Source organism: Solea senegalensis, linkage group LG4, assembly GCF_019176455.1.
Source record: "Solea senegalensis isolate Sse05_10M linkage group LG4, IFAPA_SoseM_1, whole genome shotgun sequence".
In the NCBI taxonomy this organism is placed as follows: domain Eukaryota; kingdom Metazoa; phylum Chordata; class Actinopteri; order Pleuronectiformes; family Soleidae; genus Solea; species Solea senegalensis.
Window position 1 is genome coordinate 11,613,222 of NC_058024.1, and position 20,843 is coordinate 11,634,064.

Genomic DNA, 20,843 nt, shown 5'->3' on the forward strand with positions numbered 1-20,843 from the left:
GTAATAGCGCTTAGGCAGTGATTTCCAAAGTGTGGGCCGCGGCCCCCGAGTGGGCCGTATAGATACTGCACTTGGTCTGCAAGAAGTAGTTTAATTGTTCTTTTTATTTTCGTTGTTTCCTACTTGTTGTGAATATGTATGAACATGGTAACTGTGAAAAATATGTTTGACGTAAGTGTGAAGACGTAATTGAAATAAGTTTAGCTTGGACCTGTTTACTTGTCTGCAATGTTTCAAATGTTATTTGTGTTATTAATAATTTACGTTTATTTTTCACATTCTTCTAGTGCTTGATTTATGTAGATAAAGTTCAAGTTCAAATTTCATTTTTAGTTTTGTCATTGAGTCATTTTGATATATAGTTTGTGGACCTATCGTGTAATAAGTAATAAAACAATGGAATTAACAAATCACAGATGCTGTAATTTAATTGTTCTGTTTCTGATTATTCCATTATATGCCATTAAAAAATTAAAGACATACCTGCTGTTTTCTAGTTGTCCTTTCTTAGCTCTTTTATGACTGCTTTATGAGTGTGTGACTTTGCCCCTGGTCACTCGTTTTTTTTCTCTAAGTTCTGATAGTTATCTGGGTAAGAACAACGCATCACAATTTGACAGCCCGTGGCCAAGTGGAATGGGAACTTGGCTTGTAACCGGAAGGTCGCCGGTTCAAGTCCCCACCAGGTTGAAAGGGCTGGGGTACCCCTGAGCAAGGTACCCAAACCCTAATTCTAGGATGGGTCAAATGCAGAGAAATAATTTCCCTAAGGGGATTAATAAAGTCTATAAAATTGAATAGGTTATATAATCACAGCATTGCATGGTATTGCATTAACACCTACTGTACGTTAAAATACAATGGTGCAGTTAAATAAACACTGAGAAGCTCAGATCCTTCAATGTGTGCAGCAAGATGCTGGAGATCTTTAACCAGTCTGTGGATGCTTGTATCATATTCTTTGCTGCCGCATGCTGGGGGAACAGCATCAGAACGACACCAAAACACTTGATAAGATTATCAAGAATGCTGGCTCTGTAATCAGTCACAGGCTGGACACATTTGAAGACACCATGGAGGTCAGAGGACTGGTCAGAGGACTCTGAAAAAGATGTTCTCCATCATGGACAAGGCAGAGCACCCCGTCCACCACACACTGGACAGACAGCGGAGCTCCTTGTCCAACAGGCTGTTGCAGTTCTGCCGTTGAACGAACAGATATAAGAAGTTGTTCCTGCCTCATGCCTTCTCTCACTACAATAGTCATGTAAAGTCATAACAATTTTGTTAGTTTAATCTATGCACTTTACAGTTCACAGTTTACTACGTATTTATTTATTATTCGTTACACTCCTCATCCTTACGATATGCAGCCTACATACAATTTCACTTCATTCTTTATTAGTATATTTTATTCTATTTTTATTTTTATGTATATTGTGTGTCTTGCTGCTGCTGCTGCTACGATCCAATTTCCCAGTTTGGGATAAGTAAAGTACATCTATTCTATTCTATTCTATTCTTTTTTTGTTATTCATTTCATTTTCCATGCACTCTAAATAAAATACTAAATACTATTCTCATATTTCTGATTTTCCTCAAAGTATCACAGTTTGAGAACATTAGTCAATTAGTGAGACTATTACACACATTGACTAATTAGCATTAGTCAGTGTGAAAAGAAAGTATGCGACTTGGTCAATTAGATGACTCACATGCATGATGCATATTTTATCTCACATATATCTGTTGGAATATCTGTCTGCACGGTTTACGGACCTAAATGTCACAAGGCGATTTTTTTCTTATTTACTTGCCCGTTTTGGTGGTATATTACGGTAAAACATGGACGCTCCGTGTCATAACTGACAGTGTAGCGTGTGCCTCTTGGAATAACTCTGTGTTTTTCTGGTCAGTAGTTGTTTATTCCTTTTCACTGTGATTCGTGTGGATGTGCTGTGTTCCCTCAGTCAGCAGTGAGGTGACAGAAAGAGCCAGTCTCGCCTGCATGCGGTGGAAAAGTAGTGTTCAGGGCGGTGAGTGAAGTGTCTGTCAGTTAGCATCGCTGTTGTTAGCACACGAGGATACCCATCCATGTGTCGGCTTAAGTTTACAGGTGAACAGCTGCCCAGCAACAACATGAAACTATTTTAAATCTGTGGAACACCGACGAAAGTGTCTACCTCTCAGAAAATACCCGCAGTCTGTTGTGTTTTTAGAGAGTGTGGGTAAAGTCTGAACACTAAGGCTGATGAACAGATAACCAGATTTTCGGACTCTCTATACTATGAGTGATTTTATTCATGTATGTACCAAAACATGTTAACGAATATTATGCCTAAGTAACGCGTTGTCCTTTAGTTATTAGACCAACGGGTCTGTTGTGAGAAATACACACGACTGTCATTGAGAGAAACCTTTTTAAACGTCCCGGATTTCCAAGTGTAGTTTGGTAAAATTTCCTTGAATGGCAGGAACTACCCAAGCTAATGAAGATAGCCTCTTTTAATTTGCTGCAGTGGGAAACGACCTATGTGTGAAAACAAGATTTGTTTACATTTGTTCACCAACAGTGTGACTGTGGCACATGTGGCTGCTGCTGCTGCTGCTGCTGCATCTGGTCACGTGATCAAGACCCATGATATAGTCAGCCACAAGGTGGCGTGCTGTAGTCAGCTGGGCCATGATTCATAGGAGCAGCCAGATGAAATAGCTGTGAAATGTGATCCTGTACTACAATCTGAATGGAATTTTCCCACCATTGACTCCACAGGTCTGTGTAACATTCACGTTCATGATGATAACTCCCGCCTTTGACCTGAGCCAAGATCCTGAGTACTTGATCCTCAGCATCCGTGTACCCTACACCAGAACATCAGAGTTTGACCTTTACATTGATGGAACGGATTTCAAGTTTTATGCCAAGCCCTACTTTCTCAGGTGAGAAAAGCGACAAACAAGAACTGATTTAACTGTAAATTCCGTTAAAGGTACTGTAGGTTGTAGATTTTGTAATCATTATTGATAATGATGAATTTTGTAATACCCTTTCAAGTCAAATACAATTTTTGTCACATACACAATTCGACATGATACTAAAGCATTTCATGCCAATTTACAATTTTAACCAAAAAATGGTACAATCCCAACGATGGTACAAAAAGCATACATACAAATAAAATGGTAACAAAATGGACAAATGCTCTACATCAGCAGAGCCGGATTAAATAAATGGACTATACTAGGCAGACTGTATTTATTGTGGCCCCCTCCATCAATGTTATTTATGAATTGAAATCTGAAACTTACCAAAGTTACTAATAAAAGTGAATTCACATTTTATATAGCATAGTATTTGGTTAAGAGTAGGTTCTTTGATTTTTATTACCGTATTTATACGTTACTACAAGGCTCTATTAAATGCTATTACAATAATTATCCTTATCTTATCCATTGCGAGTGTCATCGTTAAGGCAGTAGTACCAGTAAATCACCAGTAGGTGTCAGCATTGCTATGTAAACAGAGCAAATAAGATAAATGTTGTAAGCGATTGCATTTTGCAGAAAATCTTAATTAAATGTGTTGATTAAATTGAATAGTTTAATAAGTCGTCAAATATACAAAGACCAATAAAATTTGCAGTAAGAGAAACTGTGCTGTAATGGTAAAGAGGTTTATTTTCATGGACAAGCATCACCTCTCTTCCATTTTCTGGTGTTCAACACTCAGCAGTTTTCTCCACTGGTCTGAATGTTTCTCTGGATGGTCTACTGTGCAGTGTTGTTTTTGGAAGCCATTCTAGATTTAGTCTTAGTTTTAGTCATTTGGACTAATACGCTTATTAGTTTTAGTCACGTTTCAGTCATTTCTATAGTGCAGTGTCACACATAAGTTTGACATGAAATTTCCTCCGCCGGTGGTGGGCCGCGACCAACTTTAGAGATGGACATGTGCACTCGCTGCGGCTTCTCCCGCTCGCCTGCCCCCAGCGCGGCTGTCGATCAGAGCAGACTGTCCTCAGAACGCCCTGACAACGTCGCGTCATCAGGACGAGGAGCTCAAATCGTCTTGAAACGCGGACCAAGTCATTTTTAGGTTTTGATTGTCCTTCTGTCTGGGCCCCCTGCCAATCGGGCCCTAGGCACGTGCCTAGTTTGCCTTTGCGTTAATCCGGCTCTGTACATCAGGGGTCTCAAACTCAAAACCTGGGGACCACTGAGTGTCTAGTTTGGTCAGTTCGTGTGTAAGGAATTGGCATTTTACAGTAGTAGCACCATTCATGTCAGACTTGAATGTATAATTATTAGGTTTCTTACCTTAATCTTAATCTAAACATAAAAGGTGAGAAGCGAATGGGATGTTTTTTCATTGCAATTATTGATGCGAATATAATAATAAAATATGTATTCTTTTCAGATTAAATCTTCCAGGAAGAATAGTGGAAGATGGAAGAGAAAAGGCTAAATTTGACATTGATAAAGGTAGGTCACATGATTATTATTCATGATTACAGTTGGATACGGCGGCAGTGGATGTGTTGGAGAGGAATGTGAAGAGTTTCTTTTGGCCCCTGTCTCAGTCAACATAATAATTTGGTAACAGATCAGATAAATAGCTGTTTCCCTGCATTGATTTGTTGTTTATTTAGTGTCAATGTGCTGAGATTAAACCTTTTTTCTGGTAATTACTTTTTAAATTGTCCCAGACACATTAATTATTTGTTCCTTTCCCCAAACAAAAGCTGTGAATGAATTAAAGTTGTTTTTTTAACAATTTACTGTACAGTACATACAGTCTTTTTGCATCTTTTAAGTTATCTAAATGTGTTATTACTAAACTGTTTTGAAACACTTGCAATATCCAGTTTATTATATCCAGCTTATTCAACTATCTCGTTGAGTGATTTTTATCAGTGACACTTAAATTTGTGTTAAGACAAGAAAACACGTCTCTTAATTTAGATATATACAGTATAATATGCTGGTTACAAATTACCAATATGTTTGTGCCCAACACAGATTTTTTGTTTCAGCTACTCAGTGACAGTAACACTAAAACTACCCACTTTTAACTCTCACTGTAGCTGACTGTGTAATGTTGACTGAATTTTAACAGGCACGAACCCCCGCAATGATTCATAGTGTTAAGGTTTATTTAAATAACACAGACATCATTCCAAACAGACAATGTGCTTCATGCATGAACCATTCAGAATGTTCTCTCAGGTATGAACAAAGATTAAAGTTGGTCCAAACCTCTCATGTGGTCCCGTTTTAATGGAATAATGGATTGCATATGCCATTACTTTGAAGCCACCATCAGCCTGGTGTGCCTGGAGATGGCTGAATACTGGTGATTTTCTAACTGTTGCCATACGAACCGCAGTATTTTCAGTTCATTTATCTAAAATTAACTATTTTCTTTTTGTGATTGAGCTTCTGCTTTAGCTCTGTGGCTCACGACAGACAGGACAAGAGCACTCGTACAAAGAGTGTCATAAGCACACTTGTACTGCAGTGTAGGCACTGGAAATGACTGACAGTGCAACATTTTTTCATCTGTGTCTGTGACAGACATTTGTCCTTCACATCCTGTTGGTGCAGGCATCGATCACTTTGCTGTGGCAAGATGTTTTTTTGCCTTTTTATAACAGCGACAGTGTGACTCACAGGTGACACAGCAGCACTAGCAGAGACTAAAAATTCTCAGTCTAAAGCAGCTCTATTAATGCTGCTCTGTGTTACCTGTCTTAAGGTTAGACACTTTTTATTCCTCTGCTCCCACTGCCAAAAATAACACTTTTCTTCTTTCTTCATTCCCCAAATGCGGCAAATTCGACGGTTTACGTTTGCCTTTCACTGATGCCATTTTCATGAATGACCACTTTCTGGCATATCGGGCAGGAATAATAGCCTCATTTCGTATCATTGAGGTGGTCGTTATGCTAATTTAATCTCCTTGCACATGCACATTCAAATACCAACAGGTGGCATTCATTATGTTAACGAGTGTCATGTACACTCTTTTTTCTGAAGTTAGAAGCAGTCTGCAGAATCTGATGTGACATGTTCACACAAACCCTCCAAATATTTTATATGTATATGTATATATTTTTTTAATTGCACGAATCATATGTATTGTCTTGTCTTGTTTCACAGCTGCTAAAACAGCTGATGATCATTGTATAGTGTATGCAACAACAACAAAAAAAGAACAGGAATATAATGTGACTTCAAGAATAAGATTGTGGATCAACTGCTTAGTCAAGAAGTAAATAAATAAATAAATAAATGAAGCTTCAGCTGCTGTGAGCTGCTGTGGGAAGTATAAATAATTCTCCTTCTCTGTGTCACAGAATCACTCTGCCTGTATCATTTTAGACTGTTTGCATGTGAAAACGCTGCAGGGTGGTTCATTCATCTGCCCAGCCCTAATAAAGCTCCTGCAAAAGTGCAAATGTTGTAGCATTAAAACACTGCTGCAGTAGACGGTGTTACCTCAGTGTTATTGCATTTCTACAGATTTGAAAAATCTATCCCAATTAAGATACTCTGGTAAGTTGCTTTACACTGTTTTAAGGTGTGTTTGTATGGTTGTAGATTATTTGTCACACTGAGGTGAACCACTGTTCTGGATTCAGATATTTATTTTATCGGAAAATGCCCATTTTCAATTGAAAGCATAATGTAACCTCGTGACCAGTCAGAAACCACTGCAAGAACCCGAAGCTTTGCTGTAATAGCCGGCAGTGATTGATCCCCAGGGAGTCTTTAATATGTACTTCAGTCAATCAGCCAGAGTAAATGAACCTACCAATCATGTTATTTCATCCCTTTTAAGGAGCCACTGGAACCATCTGTAGTGTCATCACCATTACAGCCTGCGGGCTGCATGTTCCGTCTCTCTTCACAGTGACAATGACGGGCAGCTCAGAGTGGAATTTGGTTAAATATATAACGAGCAAATGAAACATGATAATGGCTTTTGGCACGATGTTCACTATTGTCTTTACATTAGTCTCTGTCACTTTGATTTGTCTTCACTTTAATCAGTGGTAATGAAGTTGTCTTTATGGAGACGCTCGCCTTATGGACTCTGACACCTCTTTGCCCGTCTGTCAGCGTGGCCCCAGTTAACACGCTGTGTCTAAATAAGCCTTGAACATCTGCTAATAAAGTGCTGCTAATGAGTGTCCTTGTTTAGGCTTATAATGAGCAATCATTAAGATCCGTCTTGCAGGCTCTCCATTCTGCGAATCTTGCAACTCGAGCACTTAGTCGGCTTCTGTCATAAAGCACTTGTAAGCTTTAACGCTTGGGTGCATTGAAATTTTATGAGGTCTTTAGGCGGCCATCAGATTATCTCTGTGGTGTAGGCAAATCATTTTTATTCATCTGTTCAGTTTTTATCGCAGTTCGTCAAGGAACTAATTTCTGCTGTACTGCATGTGCAGGTGGTCCGATTTATCTGCTGTTGCTTGAAATAAAGAGAGGCTTACTTTTAAATTTAATGTGTAATGGGTTATCAGAAATTAGTCACAATCAGAGCCACAATCTGATTAGAGCCACTGGAGCCTGCTGTGTGAATGTGGCCTCAGTGGTTTCTTTGAAAAGAAATGTGTGACTTTTTTTTTTAAATATTGAAAATGAAACTCAGAAATTACTGGGTTGAAACTTGTATGTAATGCGTCTTCTGTTATTATTAATAGAACAAGTTGTCAAGCTAAATATAGTTGCATCTCAATTCACCCAGAGCTTAATGTGATGTTTTTTAAAAAAAGGCTGTTTTCTCATTAAAGTAGTTCTTCTGATTTTACACCTTTAATATTTTCATAGAATGAGAAACAGCAAAAACAACAAATAATAAATCTGTTATCATAATTATAACAATGGCTGATTCCTGGAACCATAGTTCCTGGAACTATGCAGGGGGAACATGCCTTAAATTATCTTAAATTTACGTTGGATCGCAGAATCGCCCAGCCCTACCTTCATGTTCCGTCTTTCCCGTAGGTCTTTTCACTCTTCGGGTCCCTAAAGAGACAGCTGGGGAACACTTTGAAGGACTTCAGATGCTGACGAGTCTGCTTGCCCCCAAGGGATCCCGTTCAGCAAAACCACTCGTCGAAGATTTAAGCTCTGGTAAGTAATTTGTGTAGACATGATTAGCCTGTTTAGTGCTGTTTCATTTAGAGGATGTAGGATGTTAGGTTCTGTTAGCCCAAACCGGACAATATGACTAACAACACCCTCTTCACATGTAAAAGGATGCAGCGGAAGTGTGGGTGGCGAAGAGGAGGACGACGGCGATGATGATGAAGAAGAAATTGACTGGCAGGTTGAGCAGGAGGTGTACAAGGAGAACACTGAGGAGGAGCTGAGAGCCTTGCAGAAATATGGTTTTGGCAACCAGAGGTCTGGAGTCTTTGCCAGATTACAGGTAATGTCCACGGATTTCGATTTTTTTCCTAGTTTCCCGAAACACTCGCATTCTTTATGAGTGGGATTACACTGGGATTAAGCTCTGTTTGTGAACAGAAAGTGATGTTTATGTCATGCTGTGACTGTCCTGACAGGAGGAACTCAGCGATGTGATTGATATCATGAACCCAGAGGGAACAACAGCAGCAGAGAGGCGGCAGGCGAGGCTGGAAGCAGAAGCATCTGCTTTTTCACCAGACCACTACCTGTGAGTTCATCAATGGAAAAAAAAACTCTGACTCTGCTGAATGTACTGTATGGAGCTGTTTTGTTTTGAGTTGTATATCCATGTGTCTTTGCAGTGCTGATCTGTTTGAGGATGATGAAATACAGAGATTGCTGAAGTTCAGACCGTGGTGGGCAAAGTTGACGCCTTCACTAGAGCAGGAAGGAGAAGCTGGTGAGTTCACCTGCTGTAATTCTTTCCGATACATCACCTGAATGGTGTTACTATACTCAATCCCTGGAGCTTCTTCTTAAAGATACAATATGCAACATTCTGCCTCATAAAACACCATATAACAAATATCAGTCCATCCATCTTCTACCGCTTTATCCTCCACATGAGGGTCGCAATGGGTGTTGTGTATAGAGACAAACAGCCATTCACTCTCACACTCACACCTACAGTCAATTTAGAGTGTCCAATTTACCTAATTCCCATATTGCAGGTTTTTGGACTGTGGGAGGAAAACCCAGAAAGGCCCTTGTTCTGACTGGATTGTAAACCCGGGTCTTCTTGCTTCAAAGGCAAGAGTGCTAACCACAACACCAACCGTGTTACCCTATAACAAACTATATGTAAACCATAAAGATATACAGTGGAGTAGAGGACTAATGTCATGAGCAGAGAGTTACATTTCCTGACCTGTCAGAAACTTGCGACCTTGTTATCTCGTAATTACAATTTATAGTCCACATTGTACTCTGGATATCCAGTATACTTGGAGTTAACAAGTACTGTTTGAACGCAACAGTAAACACTGATACCAATGAGCTATGTTTACTACTGACGCAACAGTTTAATGTTGCTGCTGCTTAAACTGCTTCTTATTAAGTAAGAACTACTACAACTGAACAGCTTGAAAAGATGACGGCTTCCTTACTTTAACTGTCACAATCACTTTTGATTTTGTCTTATGTGTGCTCAACTGCAAAGACTAGGTGTGCTCAAGTATTGCATATTTAAAAAGAGTACTTATTTAATTTCCCCTTATTGAATGTTTCCATTGCATGACTTGTATAAAATCAACAAAGCACAGTGGACAAAATATCTGAGATTGCCATTATGTTTGAACTCTTCAGGTACTTTACAATAAAAGTACAATTACAAAATGCAAAACCCTGTGTTAAATTAAGTTCCGTTGAGTTAAGGTTGGAGTTTGATCTTAAAAAAGGTCATGTTGTTACTCTTTATTACCGTTGCATTACTTTATAAACGGTCTACCGTTGCTGCTGCAAACACTTGCTATTACTTAAATTACTTAGTTCGGCCGACTGCACCTTTTGAATAATACAATTAATTCAACAACACAAATTCTTATTCAGTTTTCTTGGAGAATGTAGTGAAATATTTATTTATCATTTATTATCTTTTGATTGCTTTTTCAAATGTGTTAAGTAATTTAGTAGGATCATCACTCTTAAGTGACTCATATCACAGTATAAAATGGATGGAAACCACAAATAGTGCATTGTGATTTCTAAATAAATATGGTGTTGTAATAAATACAACATTTTGTTCTTAGGAAGCAGTATTTCTATGTAAAAGCATTAAATAAAAATACTGCAATAAAGTAAAAGTACCTCACCCATACAGTGAGTCCTCCCCCACTTCAGCATTAAAGTCTATGGAGCTCAGTCAAAATGCGTTGAACTCATGGGAATTCGGCTTTAAAGTCACTTTTTTTTTTTTCATTCAGTGATTAAAAACATTATCACATATTTTCACACATCACAGGTTTATTGATGTGGATGAATAGATTTTCCAAGCAATTTAAAGCAACCAGCAAAGTAGTGACTGAAGGCCACCAGAGGGTGGCATGAATTTGCAAAAACCAAGAGGTAAATTATGCATTATTAATTCTTTGACCAAATTAAAATACTCTTGTTGACCATTATGTTACTCCCTGTGTACATGATACAAAACCTTCACAAGCAATATGAATTGAAAAAAAAAGGAATATTTATGCATAGATCCCAATGGGAATCTGTCCGCTGGGTTTGATGTCTGCCAGAGTGTCTGACATTGTTCTCTGACAATATGAATCCCCACAGGACACACTTTTAACTGCCTCGTGTCAGAGGAAGGTCAGAGCTCAGCCCGTGGGCTAAAGCTGCTCTGCCTGCCAAACAGCCTCAGGGCGTCTAAGCCAGCAAAGACACTCGCCATTAAGAGAGATTGAACTTGGACCTACTGCTAATCACTACACCTCTATGGTGCCAATTTAAACAGCCACAACCACTAAGTTAGGATGTGACGACTCAATTTAGACTATTATCTCCTTTTATTTACCGTAAGGTTATCCCTGTGAAATATTATTTTTCTTTTTGCAGCCATTCCTTGCTTACATCCAATCTGTGGCTCATTTACTCAGACTGTTACTCCTCGTTGGCTCGAGCCTCCCAGCTTCATTTCGCCATTGGAGCCTCTTGTATGAGAGCGATAGCTCGTGAGGCCTCAGCGCTGTAAGAGACTATTTAATTGTGCCATGCAGCTCCTCTCACAGCCTGTTAATTCCAGCACTTCCACTGTTAAGGCGTGCACATGGCTCACAGCCATAGCTTATGTGTAGTGCATGGGTGCCGTACGCTCGAGAGAGGATTTAGATTAAACAGATAGCTTTGTCACAGGAGGGAGCGAGACTGGTTGATTTTCCACCTGCACCCGGACCTCGACTGCTGACGAGCAGCCATCAGTCAGCAACACGAAGGCCATTAGCCGCACTCTGACTCTAGCCTCCACAGAACATTACGCTTTGCAGTATCCCTGCCTGTTCCTTCTTCTCATTCTGCATTCTAAGACTGAGTGCCTCAGTCGGGAGCCCAGGCATAGATAAATGGGCCAAATTAAACTTAATGGCTTGATTGACAGGTGGAATAGCATTAAGCCACAGCTGAGTGTGAAGAATGGTGTCAGCCAGGGTATTTAAGTGGCTTGCCATCAAATCTTGAAGGCATGGTTGTGATTTTAACTGTTTGTCATATATTTATAATGGAGAAGTACAACTTCGCCACATGGGTCCTTTAGGCTCCCCCCAGCCTCCTCCTCCTCCTTCACTTCTGCTAAGTCTGATATATATGTCACCTGACAGATGGATGTGGTCACAAGTGCTAATGAAGTAGAAAGTGGCCCCTTTGTGCTCTCCAGTGTCAGGTCCAGTACACTGACAGGCCACAGCTGCCCACTGGAGGCCTGTATTCACACACTGGTTCAGGCTAAATGGTCTTGACAGCTCACTCTCTTTATCTTCTCCACTTTGTTGTGGCTGGGTTTAGAAATCCGACCCCAGACTCGAGATAGTCTTCTGTCGATGTTCAATAGGTAACTACTTCACTACCAGTGGTTATACTTTTTTTAGCAGACTGTATCAAGAAATATCCCAGATTTGGGGATACACTTGGCATTATCACAGCATGCACTATGCACAAAATCAATCATATCTGTTTATCCCAAGGTCAAATGTTGACCTCATGCATTTTGTGAAACTCTGGGACAGTTTTCAACCCTCAGCAGTGTTTTTAAGATGCATATTTACTCCATGCCATTGTGCCATCTGGACCTGTAGAGAGCATTGACGAGCCAGACTGCCTTTCCCTACTGTAGGAATTAGGTCAGTTATTAATTTCCAAACAGGAGATGTCTGCGTGCATTGTGTGCTAATGTGCACTAGAATTGATTGGCTCCACAGAGGAGATGAATGAACATGACGTTTATTGAATCTGTTCACCTCAGCTCACCTCACCTCAGCTCACCTTACCTCAGCTCACCTCAGCTCACCTCAGCTCACGTCGCTGCTTTAGCTGCAGAGTTAATAGACGATATATCATCATTGTGAGGCTGCTGTGTCCAAATTGCATAAGGGTGAGTGCTCTGTTTTCTGTTTAGGTTTTCCGTTCAGAATTTCATATGCAAGTGTGTCATGCTACTTTATTCTTCACAGATGGCACTTGTAACCAGAGAAATCTCTATGATCATTTTAGTGTGAATAATGAGCCATTAATACAGTACATTTGCTCAGTGTTGGTATGTGCTTAGCATATAAATCTTGAATCATTTCAGTGCTTGTGGATCCAGTCATTTATGTCCTAATGTTTGAAACTGTGGATTCTCGTGGTCTCATTGGACACTGTTAAAGTATTGTTAACTGATTTAGAGGCAGAAACATCTGGCTGTTTTGTCTAAATGCACTTTAATTGATTTTATTGACAATATTTATACTGCACTTGTTTATGTATATTTTATTGGGGTATGCTGTGTGTGCGTCTGTGCTGCTTTTGAGTGTGCAATGAATTATTTTTTTTATTGTGCTGTCATCCCTTCTCTCAATGCATGCTATTGCATGTGCAATATGTGTATATATATGTATATATATATATGTATATATATATATATATATATATATATATATATATATATATATATATATATATATATATATATATATATATATATATGCGTGGATGCAGGGTTCGCTATCTGTTGTGTGTGTGTGTCTGTCTTGGTATGTGTGTTCACTCAGCTGTGCTCTGGCACTGCAGCTGCACTTGCAAAGCAGCATCTGCAGGGAGCTGCAGGGAGCAAGGCTGACGTAATGCCATGGGAATCTCTAACACAGCAGAGCCAAGTTCCCACTGCAGCCGGAGAGATCATTGTTAAGTCCTGCGTGCGTGCGTGTGTGTGTGTTTGAGAGAGAGAGAGAGAGAGCGAGAGAGAGCTTGTGTATTTATGTGCTTGCTCCAGCCATTACGCACCAGTGTGTCTAGCTCATCAGGGGCTCAGTGCAGGGAGTCTCGCTCTATAAGCACTGGATGAAAGAAAGATACAACAAACTGCTGAGTTACAGCCTGTCCTTGCAGACAGTCCATGTACCTTTCAGTACTGAATGATGCAGATGGCTTAAATGGGATGGAAGTCTGTTTGTGTCACTCCATTAGGCTTGCCACTGATCCCCATTAAGGCAGATGTCTCTTTCAAAAGGCAACGGTAGTAAATTTGCAAAGAGCAGGAAAGAGATATGATCATATAATAGAGCGGTGTATTTTTTTCTTCACGCGGATTTGTCAAGCGTGTAAATGGGATCGGATTACAAAATGTTGATAATTTCACATGGGAGTATTTGGCGTAATTTGCCTCTGCTGCTTATCAGCCTCAGTCAGGTGCCCTTCAGCAATGCACTTTGCCCCCAACTGTCAGTGGAAACATCTTAACAACAGGAAATGGCCAAGTCTCCTCTTCCCTTTCCTTTTATTCTACAACAACGCACACACACACATACATGTAACTGCACTGCACATCAGATCACTGCTGTTGATGTATATACTCCGCCACTCGGGCTCATAGTTTCCTGCTGTGTTTTTAAAGTAATTGCTTCTCTTGCGCCATTTGTCCTCATACATGATGGTGTCCGTGTTTATTTTATCAGGAAATCCCAACTTCATATTCCTACCCTGTGGCTGAAAAGTGTGCATAAATTGCCCAGTTTCCATTAAACTGTATCGTTATCACAAAATGTACATTCATTTGTGATTCCATCCACTGCTCTGAATTGAATAAGTCATCTTTATTTCACTTAAAATAGTTTGTTTTTGTATTCTTTAAATGCCGAGTTGTATGTGTGGTGACCAGTGGACTTCCTCAAATCATCTCAAGCGAGCTCTAATGGTTACCATTTTTCTTTTGACCAAACCAACTGAAGTGGAAAGTGTTGTGCTGCAGGGAGGATGTGGAGTCGTTGAGTACAGTCTGTGCAGACTAAAACTGCATGTGTGCCTGCATTCGTCCACATAGGATCCGCGCAGACCATCGCTACAATTAATGGATGATGGACTACACAGAACTCTGTAGACACACAGATGCAGACCTGGGCCTTAAGACTTGCATTTGTCTTGAAATGTCTAACTGAACCTTTCTTGTTCTCATGCAGCCGTATCTTTCACTGACGATGAGAAGGAGCAACTGAGAAAGTTCACCAACCGCTCTTACCTGCTGGACAAGACGTCCCGTCACCAAGCGTGGCTCAGCCTCGTTGACATTCTGCTGGCTTACTCCTACGAAACGCGCTCCACAGAGGGAGAGCACAATGTGAGTGAGTGAGTGAGTGTATGTGTGAAGAGGCAACCCCTCATAAGCGGCACTTAGGATGACAAAGCCCTATATCCTCAAATCCTTTAGACCCCCCTTCCATTTCATACAGATCCTTAAGAGATTACCGGCCGATCCGTGAGCTCTGATCTAGCTTCTCTGTGGCATTCCTCTCACGTGGTAGGTGCAGAAAGGAAAGGTGACCGGGGCTGATATAATTTTTAAACACTGTTAGTAGCAGGTGTGAATACAAATACAAATAAATCTGCGCTAAAGCACAGCGCTGAATCCAATTCCAGCAATGAAAACAATAGTCTTTATCAAATGCATTTGGGATGTTCTAATCTTGAAAGAGCCCTGCACAAGTCCCCTGCTTCATTTCAGCGTGTAGCCTGATTTAGTGAGCAGCTGCTCTCAGTTCGTCAATCAGAATTGACTGTACTGTATTTTTCACGTAGTGCTATTGTTGTAATGACAAGTGATTTCCTCCTCTGCAGGTTGAGTCACCATGGACAATCAGGAAACTCAGCGGGACTCTCTGCTGGCTGGAGGTAAAGAAATCATATTTGCTGCCGTAAAGATTTTCTGTCACGTGCTCGGGCTGGTAATTAAATACACATACAGTACGTTATCATGGTACTTAATGCGCCGAATGCTTTTCCTCTGACCCCTTGACTGTACTGTTGTGTGTGTGTGTGTGTAGAGAGAGAAAAAAGGGCTGACTTGAATGAGTTTTAACAATTAGTATGGGAGCTAAAACTGCAGCGGGTCAGGGGACGTCAGCTAAGGAGGCGGTCTGTAGAGTGTTAGGGACAGGATTGTGTTCAAAGATGTCCACAAACCACCTCCGAATGTGCACAGTTGCAAAATAGTTTTCATCAGTTTTCAGAAAATAGTTCAAGTCGTTTTTTGTCTACTCCTGCTAACAGGCTGACAGACACCGAATCGGCGGTAATAAAGTAGTAAATTGCTTAATTGCTGACTGCTTTAAACTTACTGTACTAGACTGGGGCTGCTGTGAGCCATTAAATTCAGGAACAATCAATAAAAGGCAGCTGCAGGAAATTGTTCTTGAAAAGCTGTTTCATCGTTTACTTTATTGTTTTCTCTTGTGTTGTGATGGTGGCCAGAGAGCTCCAGTAAAGTTATTTTACGATGCATCTTTTAATGTGTGTTCCTCTTTCCCCTGTTTCTCCCTGTGTTACTCTCACTCGCTCTGTGTGCGTGTGTGTGTGTGTGTGTGTCCAATACGAAAGCTTCTTTTCGCACATGTAAAATTTTGGCACGATTGAATCCATTGCCAGCCGCCAGTTGGCAGTGATAAATCAGGTGTCAAGGGTTTGCACAAATTTCCATTTCCTGCTCCCATGTTTTGGAACACCTAAAGTATAAATCGCAACAGAACAAACACTGTATTTTCAGCAGTGTTGCTTTTGTATATATATATATATATATATATATATTTATATACATATATGTATATATATATATATATGTATATATATATATATATATGTATATATATATATATATATATATATATATATATATATATATATATATATATATATATATATATATATATGTATATATATGTATATATATGTGTATATATATAAAAAAGGCCTGCAAGACTTCAGCAAACTTTCCCAACAGTGTGGATCTGCTTCAGTTTGCCTTGAATTTCACCTTAACATTCATTCAGTATGTTTATATTCATGGCTTCTGTAAATATTGTATCTGTTTTCAAAGCATAAGCGGATAACAGACTGCAGTACTGCTGCTTTTCAGGGCAGGTGCTCATTAACAGATTGGGCTGGTTTTCATCATGTGACAAATGTGAATGTAGAGCACATGTTAACACGTCTTTGCACCATCATGCTGAGAGAAGAGAGAGCGCTGTAGCTCTGCTCATCCTAATTATGAACAGCAACTGTGCGAGGAGAATCCTTATTAAATATGTGACATATTACTCGTGCTTTGCACATAGATAAGTAGTAATTTGCCCAAAAAAATGTAAGGCATCTTAAGTACATTGTAAGGCATCAAAAATCCAGCAGCAACATAAAAAGCTCAGTTTATACTGCTTGCGTTTTTATGGTTTGGCCTTTTTCAGACTTTTTCCCTTCTCCTTGCACCATATGTCATTTTTAGACTTTGGAAAATATCCAGAAAAAATTGCCATTCACATGGGACGAGCGCAGCAAGAGATTGTCTGGCTCTGCTGCCTTCACAATAGCAGGAGAATTTTCAGAACATTCAGGGTGAGTGGCGGCGTCTGGCTTGAGTACGCAGGAGACAGGATACTTTCTCACTCTTGCTCACACGGGTTCACTCGGACTCGGAGAGACAAGTTAATATCGAATACATCCTCTATAGATGATATTGGGAAATGCCAGCACATCAGTGCAGTCCCGGCAGATGCTGCCAAAAATCTATACACATAAGGGCTGAGTATTTCCTATAACCTCATGATGTATGTATGATGTATGATTGCATCATGAGTTTAGAGCTAACTTTAGGGCATTGACTGAGATATGTGCTGCATTACGTTAACACATTAAGTGGCTTTATCTCACAGTGTACCTTAGATGGTGTCAAGACTACCATCACTGCATTTGCTGCTTTATCGATTCAGTTACATCGTAGTCGATTAACACATTGGCGAGGTGTACCTCATGATGTTCTTTTTAGCATAACCCTAACAGGCATTCTGTCAGAGAGAAGTGCTTTAGAAACGGGAATATTTATAGATCTATGCTTTGTCTTTATAGTCTACCCTACCCGACACTAAAAACTCATTGCAGTGAAGCTTTTTAATACCCCAATAAGGTCAACATGGCTGATATATAGAAAGCAGTTCAAGTCGTTTTTTTTTATCATCCTCTTGTAAGTCTTAAACTTGACTTTCAGCTGCAACTCCAGGTTGACTGATGTGTTATGGCCTGGACGGATTATAAAGAGATTAGAGAGGCTCCTCAAGTGAATGTCTGAGTGCGAACGTGTTTCACATATATACACATTAACGATGTGTAAATATGTTGACAGTTGAATTGGTATTTGAAGACACATTAGAGACCACTCTGATATAAACAGCTCAGGTCATTGTTCAGACAGGAGCAGTGTGTAATGTGACCTACAGGGACTTGTCAGTTGTTGGACTTGGCACGTAACCTGTATAATAACAATAACAGGTGTTTCCAATTCAAAGAGTAAATGAAAGGTGGTGTGTGGAGCCTCTCTGCCGCTACACATTTTTGTGTGCGTCTGCCATTATCTACTGTTCACATTAAGTGTAGCTTTTCAATGCAATGTATTTATACTGTATTGTTCTTCTCGTCTTGATGGCGGCTCAGTTATTTACACACCCTTTTGCCATTCACACCAGTTGTGCTGCATGCAATTCCATTTTTCATAGATAAAATGGAATACATAATCAGTCGCTCTTTACTTCTCTCCTGACATGTTTCTTTTTTTTGTGAAACTCACTTTCCTTCGACCCTTCCATGTGCGTATATGCATGAGAATAAAAAAGCTGTTAGCGTGTCTTCACTCTTGCAGCAGAATGTGTGATCTCACATGGGAAATGAGCACAGACATGTTAGTAGGTCTTGTCACTCTGACACTCTGTTATCACTATATTTCTACACATGAATTAAATTATGTTAATTGGTTATCAACCTGAAAAGATTACAATTTTATTCTATAATGGTAAACATGAACACACATCAATATTAATAGTAGTGGTCTATTCCAAGAGGACAGTTGTATTTAGAGTCGTAGTAAATCCCGTGTTTTTATATCGGACCTTTTTGAAGGTGTAGTTTTTGACATTTGAGTTTGAGTGTGTCTAAAATAGCCACAGGTAGTTGATTAATTCTTGTATGCATCATAATTCTGTCTCTTCTCTTGAACTATTACAAATCAAGCAGAAAAGTCAATTTAAATTTAATAAAGAAAAAAAAACAACTTCCCAGCTGTCTGCATCTATTTACCTTTTACTTGCTCACGCTCTTGCCATGGATTAAACACATGTTAATTAGAGTACTTACAAAAGAACACAGACCGAGCGGAGCAGTAATTATTATTTAAATTTTTCCAGCAAAGTCACGGGTAATTCAGCCTGCAAATGTTGTTCTATTAGTGCTTTAAGCAAAACTGGGAGAAAAAAAATGTGTTTACATGGTTTTTCACTGAGGGGTGAAAACCATGTGTGTGTGGGTGCACCACTACTATAACTAGACTGAATTAATTCACTGCTGTTCCAAGGATCGTCATTCGTGTTCCTGGTTTTCTCAGAAATATGTTGCCCCATATGAATAACAAATAAGGGAACCAAAAATACACAATACTTTTTGAGTGAACACTTCAAATACACCAATAACTGTTTCATAAAAACATCATAGGCCCTCTGAACTGTAATTCAATCAAACTGTGAGGTACCAAGAGTTGATCAACCTTCGATGTGTGACCCAATGTTGTCTTCACGGTTAACAGAAAGTGGTTTTGCTCTCCTTTATTTCTGTTTTAATAACATATCTACTGAGACAGATGATGCAGTTTGATGAATGATCTTTAATTAATCAAATGTCTCTCTCTCTGTCTGAGGCAATATTTGTTTTCCATCTATTCTTCAAAAAATTAATTAAATTGAAATAGAGAAAAAAAAAATAGGCCTGTCAAATGATAAACTCTTTCGTAATTGCAATAAAGTGCACAAGTTCAATAATTAATTGTGAGAAATCACATTTTTATCATGTTAAAATTCCAAAGTCCATATTAGCAATGTAAAGCGACTCTTATCAGTGTGTCTTGATTGGGACTGAAATGAATGCAAATGAAGTTACGTTATGGACTTGACTTTTCGTTTTATTTGATTATTTTAAATATGGCTGGGTATCGTTGTACTGGGGTCTCAATTAGTTTCGATATTGATTCATTTCGAGATATTTCTGTTTCAGTTCCAATTTTGATTTGTCATAATAAAACCCCACCAAACTAATGCTGTAAATCGTCAAAAATGTGGATCTCTTTCACTTGCATCATTAAAAATATTAATACTCATACTTAAAAAATGACCCCAAAGTAATTGAATGCACTTTTTATTTATGTAAAAGGAAATCATTTGTGTGTGTGTGATCCTCACTAGGTGTCGGGTGCCTTCGAGCCATCCAAGACACACTTGGTTTCTAATAATAAACAAGCTCGTGAAGAGTTTGCGTCCCTTGACCTTGACCACACTTTGAGAAGTAGCAGTTGTCTCGCTGTGGTGACAGTGGAGTAAAGAATAGTCTCCACCTGCCTGCCAGCCCTTTAGTACGCGTCCGTCAGTCAGCAGAGCTGTCGGCTCCTATTGACAGGCTGCCTCGCTCTCTCCCTCTCTCCCTGCCTCCCCCTCTTCCTCCTCTCTTATCCTTCACTTTCTGCTCCACAATAGATTCCTCTCCGTCTTTGACTGTCTGCCTGTCTGTGTGTCACTGCTGATATCAGCTCTGCTTCCTCACTCCATTTTCTCTCCATGCTGTCTCCTCTTTATTCTCTCACTGTCTGCCTCGCCTTGCTTATGCCTAACATTCTCCTTCCCCCTACCACCCAACATCCCCCCCCCTCTTTTCCATCTGCTCTGTGTTGACTTGTCCTCAGTTGACTGCGCTGGTGTGACTGTGTGTGTCCCCCCCTTCCCTCTACCCAGCAGCAGCAGACCTTATTTACACTCCTACTAAACAAGCCCAAGGGAGAATGTGATCCCCGATGACACACACACACACACGCGCGCTCACAAGCTCGCAACACATCCCTAACAAGGCACAAAGAAAAGCAGGCACACGGGATAAAAATGTCTTGTTTTCATCTGCGGGCTGTGTGTCCATTAGTGCAGAGAAAATCTGAGAGTGAAGGCAGTGATTAAAGGGAAGCAGCAATTAATTGGCCAGGACTGCAAAGGTGTTTAAGAGATGTAATCCCCTGTTTTGCCAGCTCTATAATTGAGGAGTTGTTAGGAGTAATTAGAGCACCAACAACTGCAGTGCACTCCAACGGGAGCCAGACTTCAACTTAA

At 39.8% G+C, this 20,843-nt stretch overlaps 1 protein-coding gene across 2 annotated transcripts in view; it reads left to right on the forward strand.

The window, feature by feature from the left end:
- Window positions 1–1,843: 1,843 nt before the first annotated feature.
- The window catches only part of shq1 (SHQ1, H/ACA ribonucleoprotein assembly factor), a 39,511-nt gene continuing 20,511 nt past the window's right edge, over window positions 1,844–20,843 (forward strand). Inside the window, exons 1-9 of one of the 2 annotated variants that reach the window (XM_044024495.1) lie at window positions 1,844–2,036; window positions 2,774–2,940; window positions 4,418–4,482; window positions 8,014–8,142; window positions 8,268–8,440; window positions 8,577–8,689; window positions 8,784–8,881; window positions 14,628–14,785; window positions 15,283–15,336. In XM_044024495.1, coding sequence (XP_043880430.1) covers window positions 2,795–2,940; window positions 4,418–4,482; window positions 8,014–8,142; window positions 8,268–8,440; window positions 8,577–8,689; window positions 8,784–8,881; window positions 14,628–14,785; window positions 15,283–15,336 — 936 coding nt within the window. In that variant the 5' untranslated portion in view covers window positions 1,844–2,036; window positions 2,774–2,794. The remainder of the gene's footprint in view (window positions 2,037–2,773; window positions 2,941–4,417; window positions 4,483–8,013; window positions 8,143–8,267; window positions 8,441–8,576; window positions 8,690–8,783; window positions 8,882–14,627; window positions 14,786–15,282; window positions 15,337–20,843) is intronic. The other variant, XM_044024496.1, reaches the window with a different exon arrangement.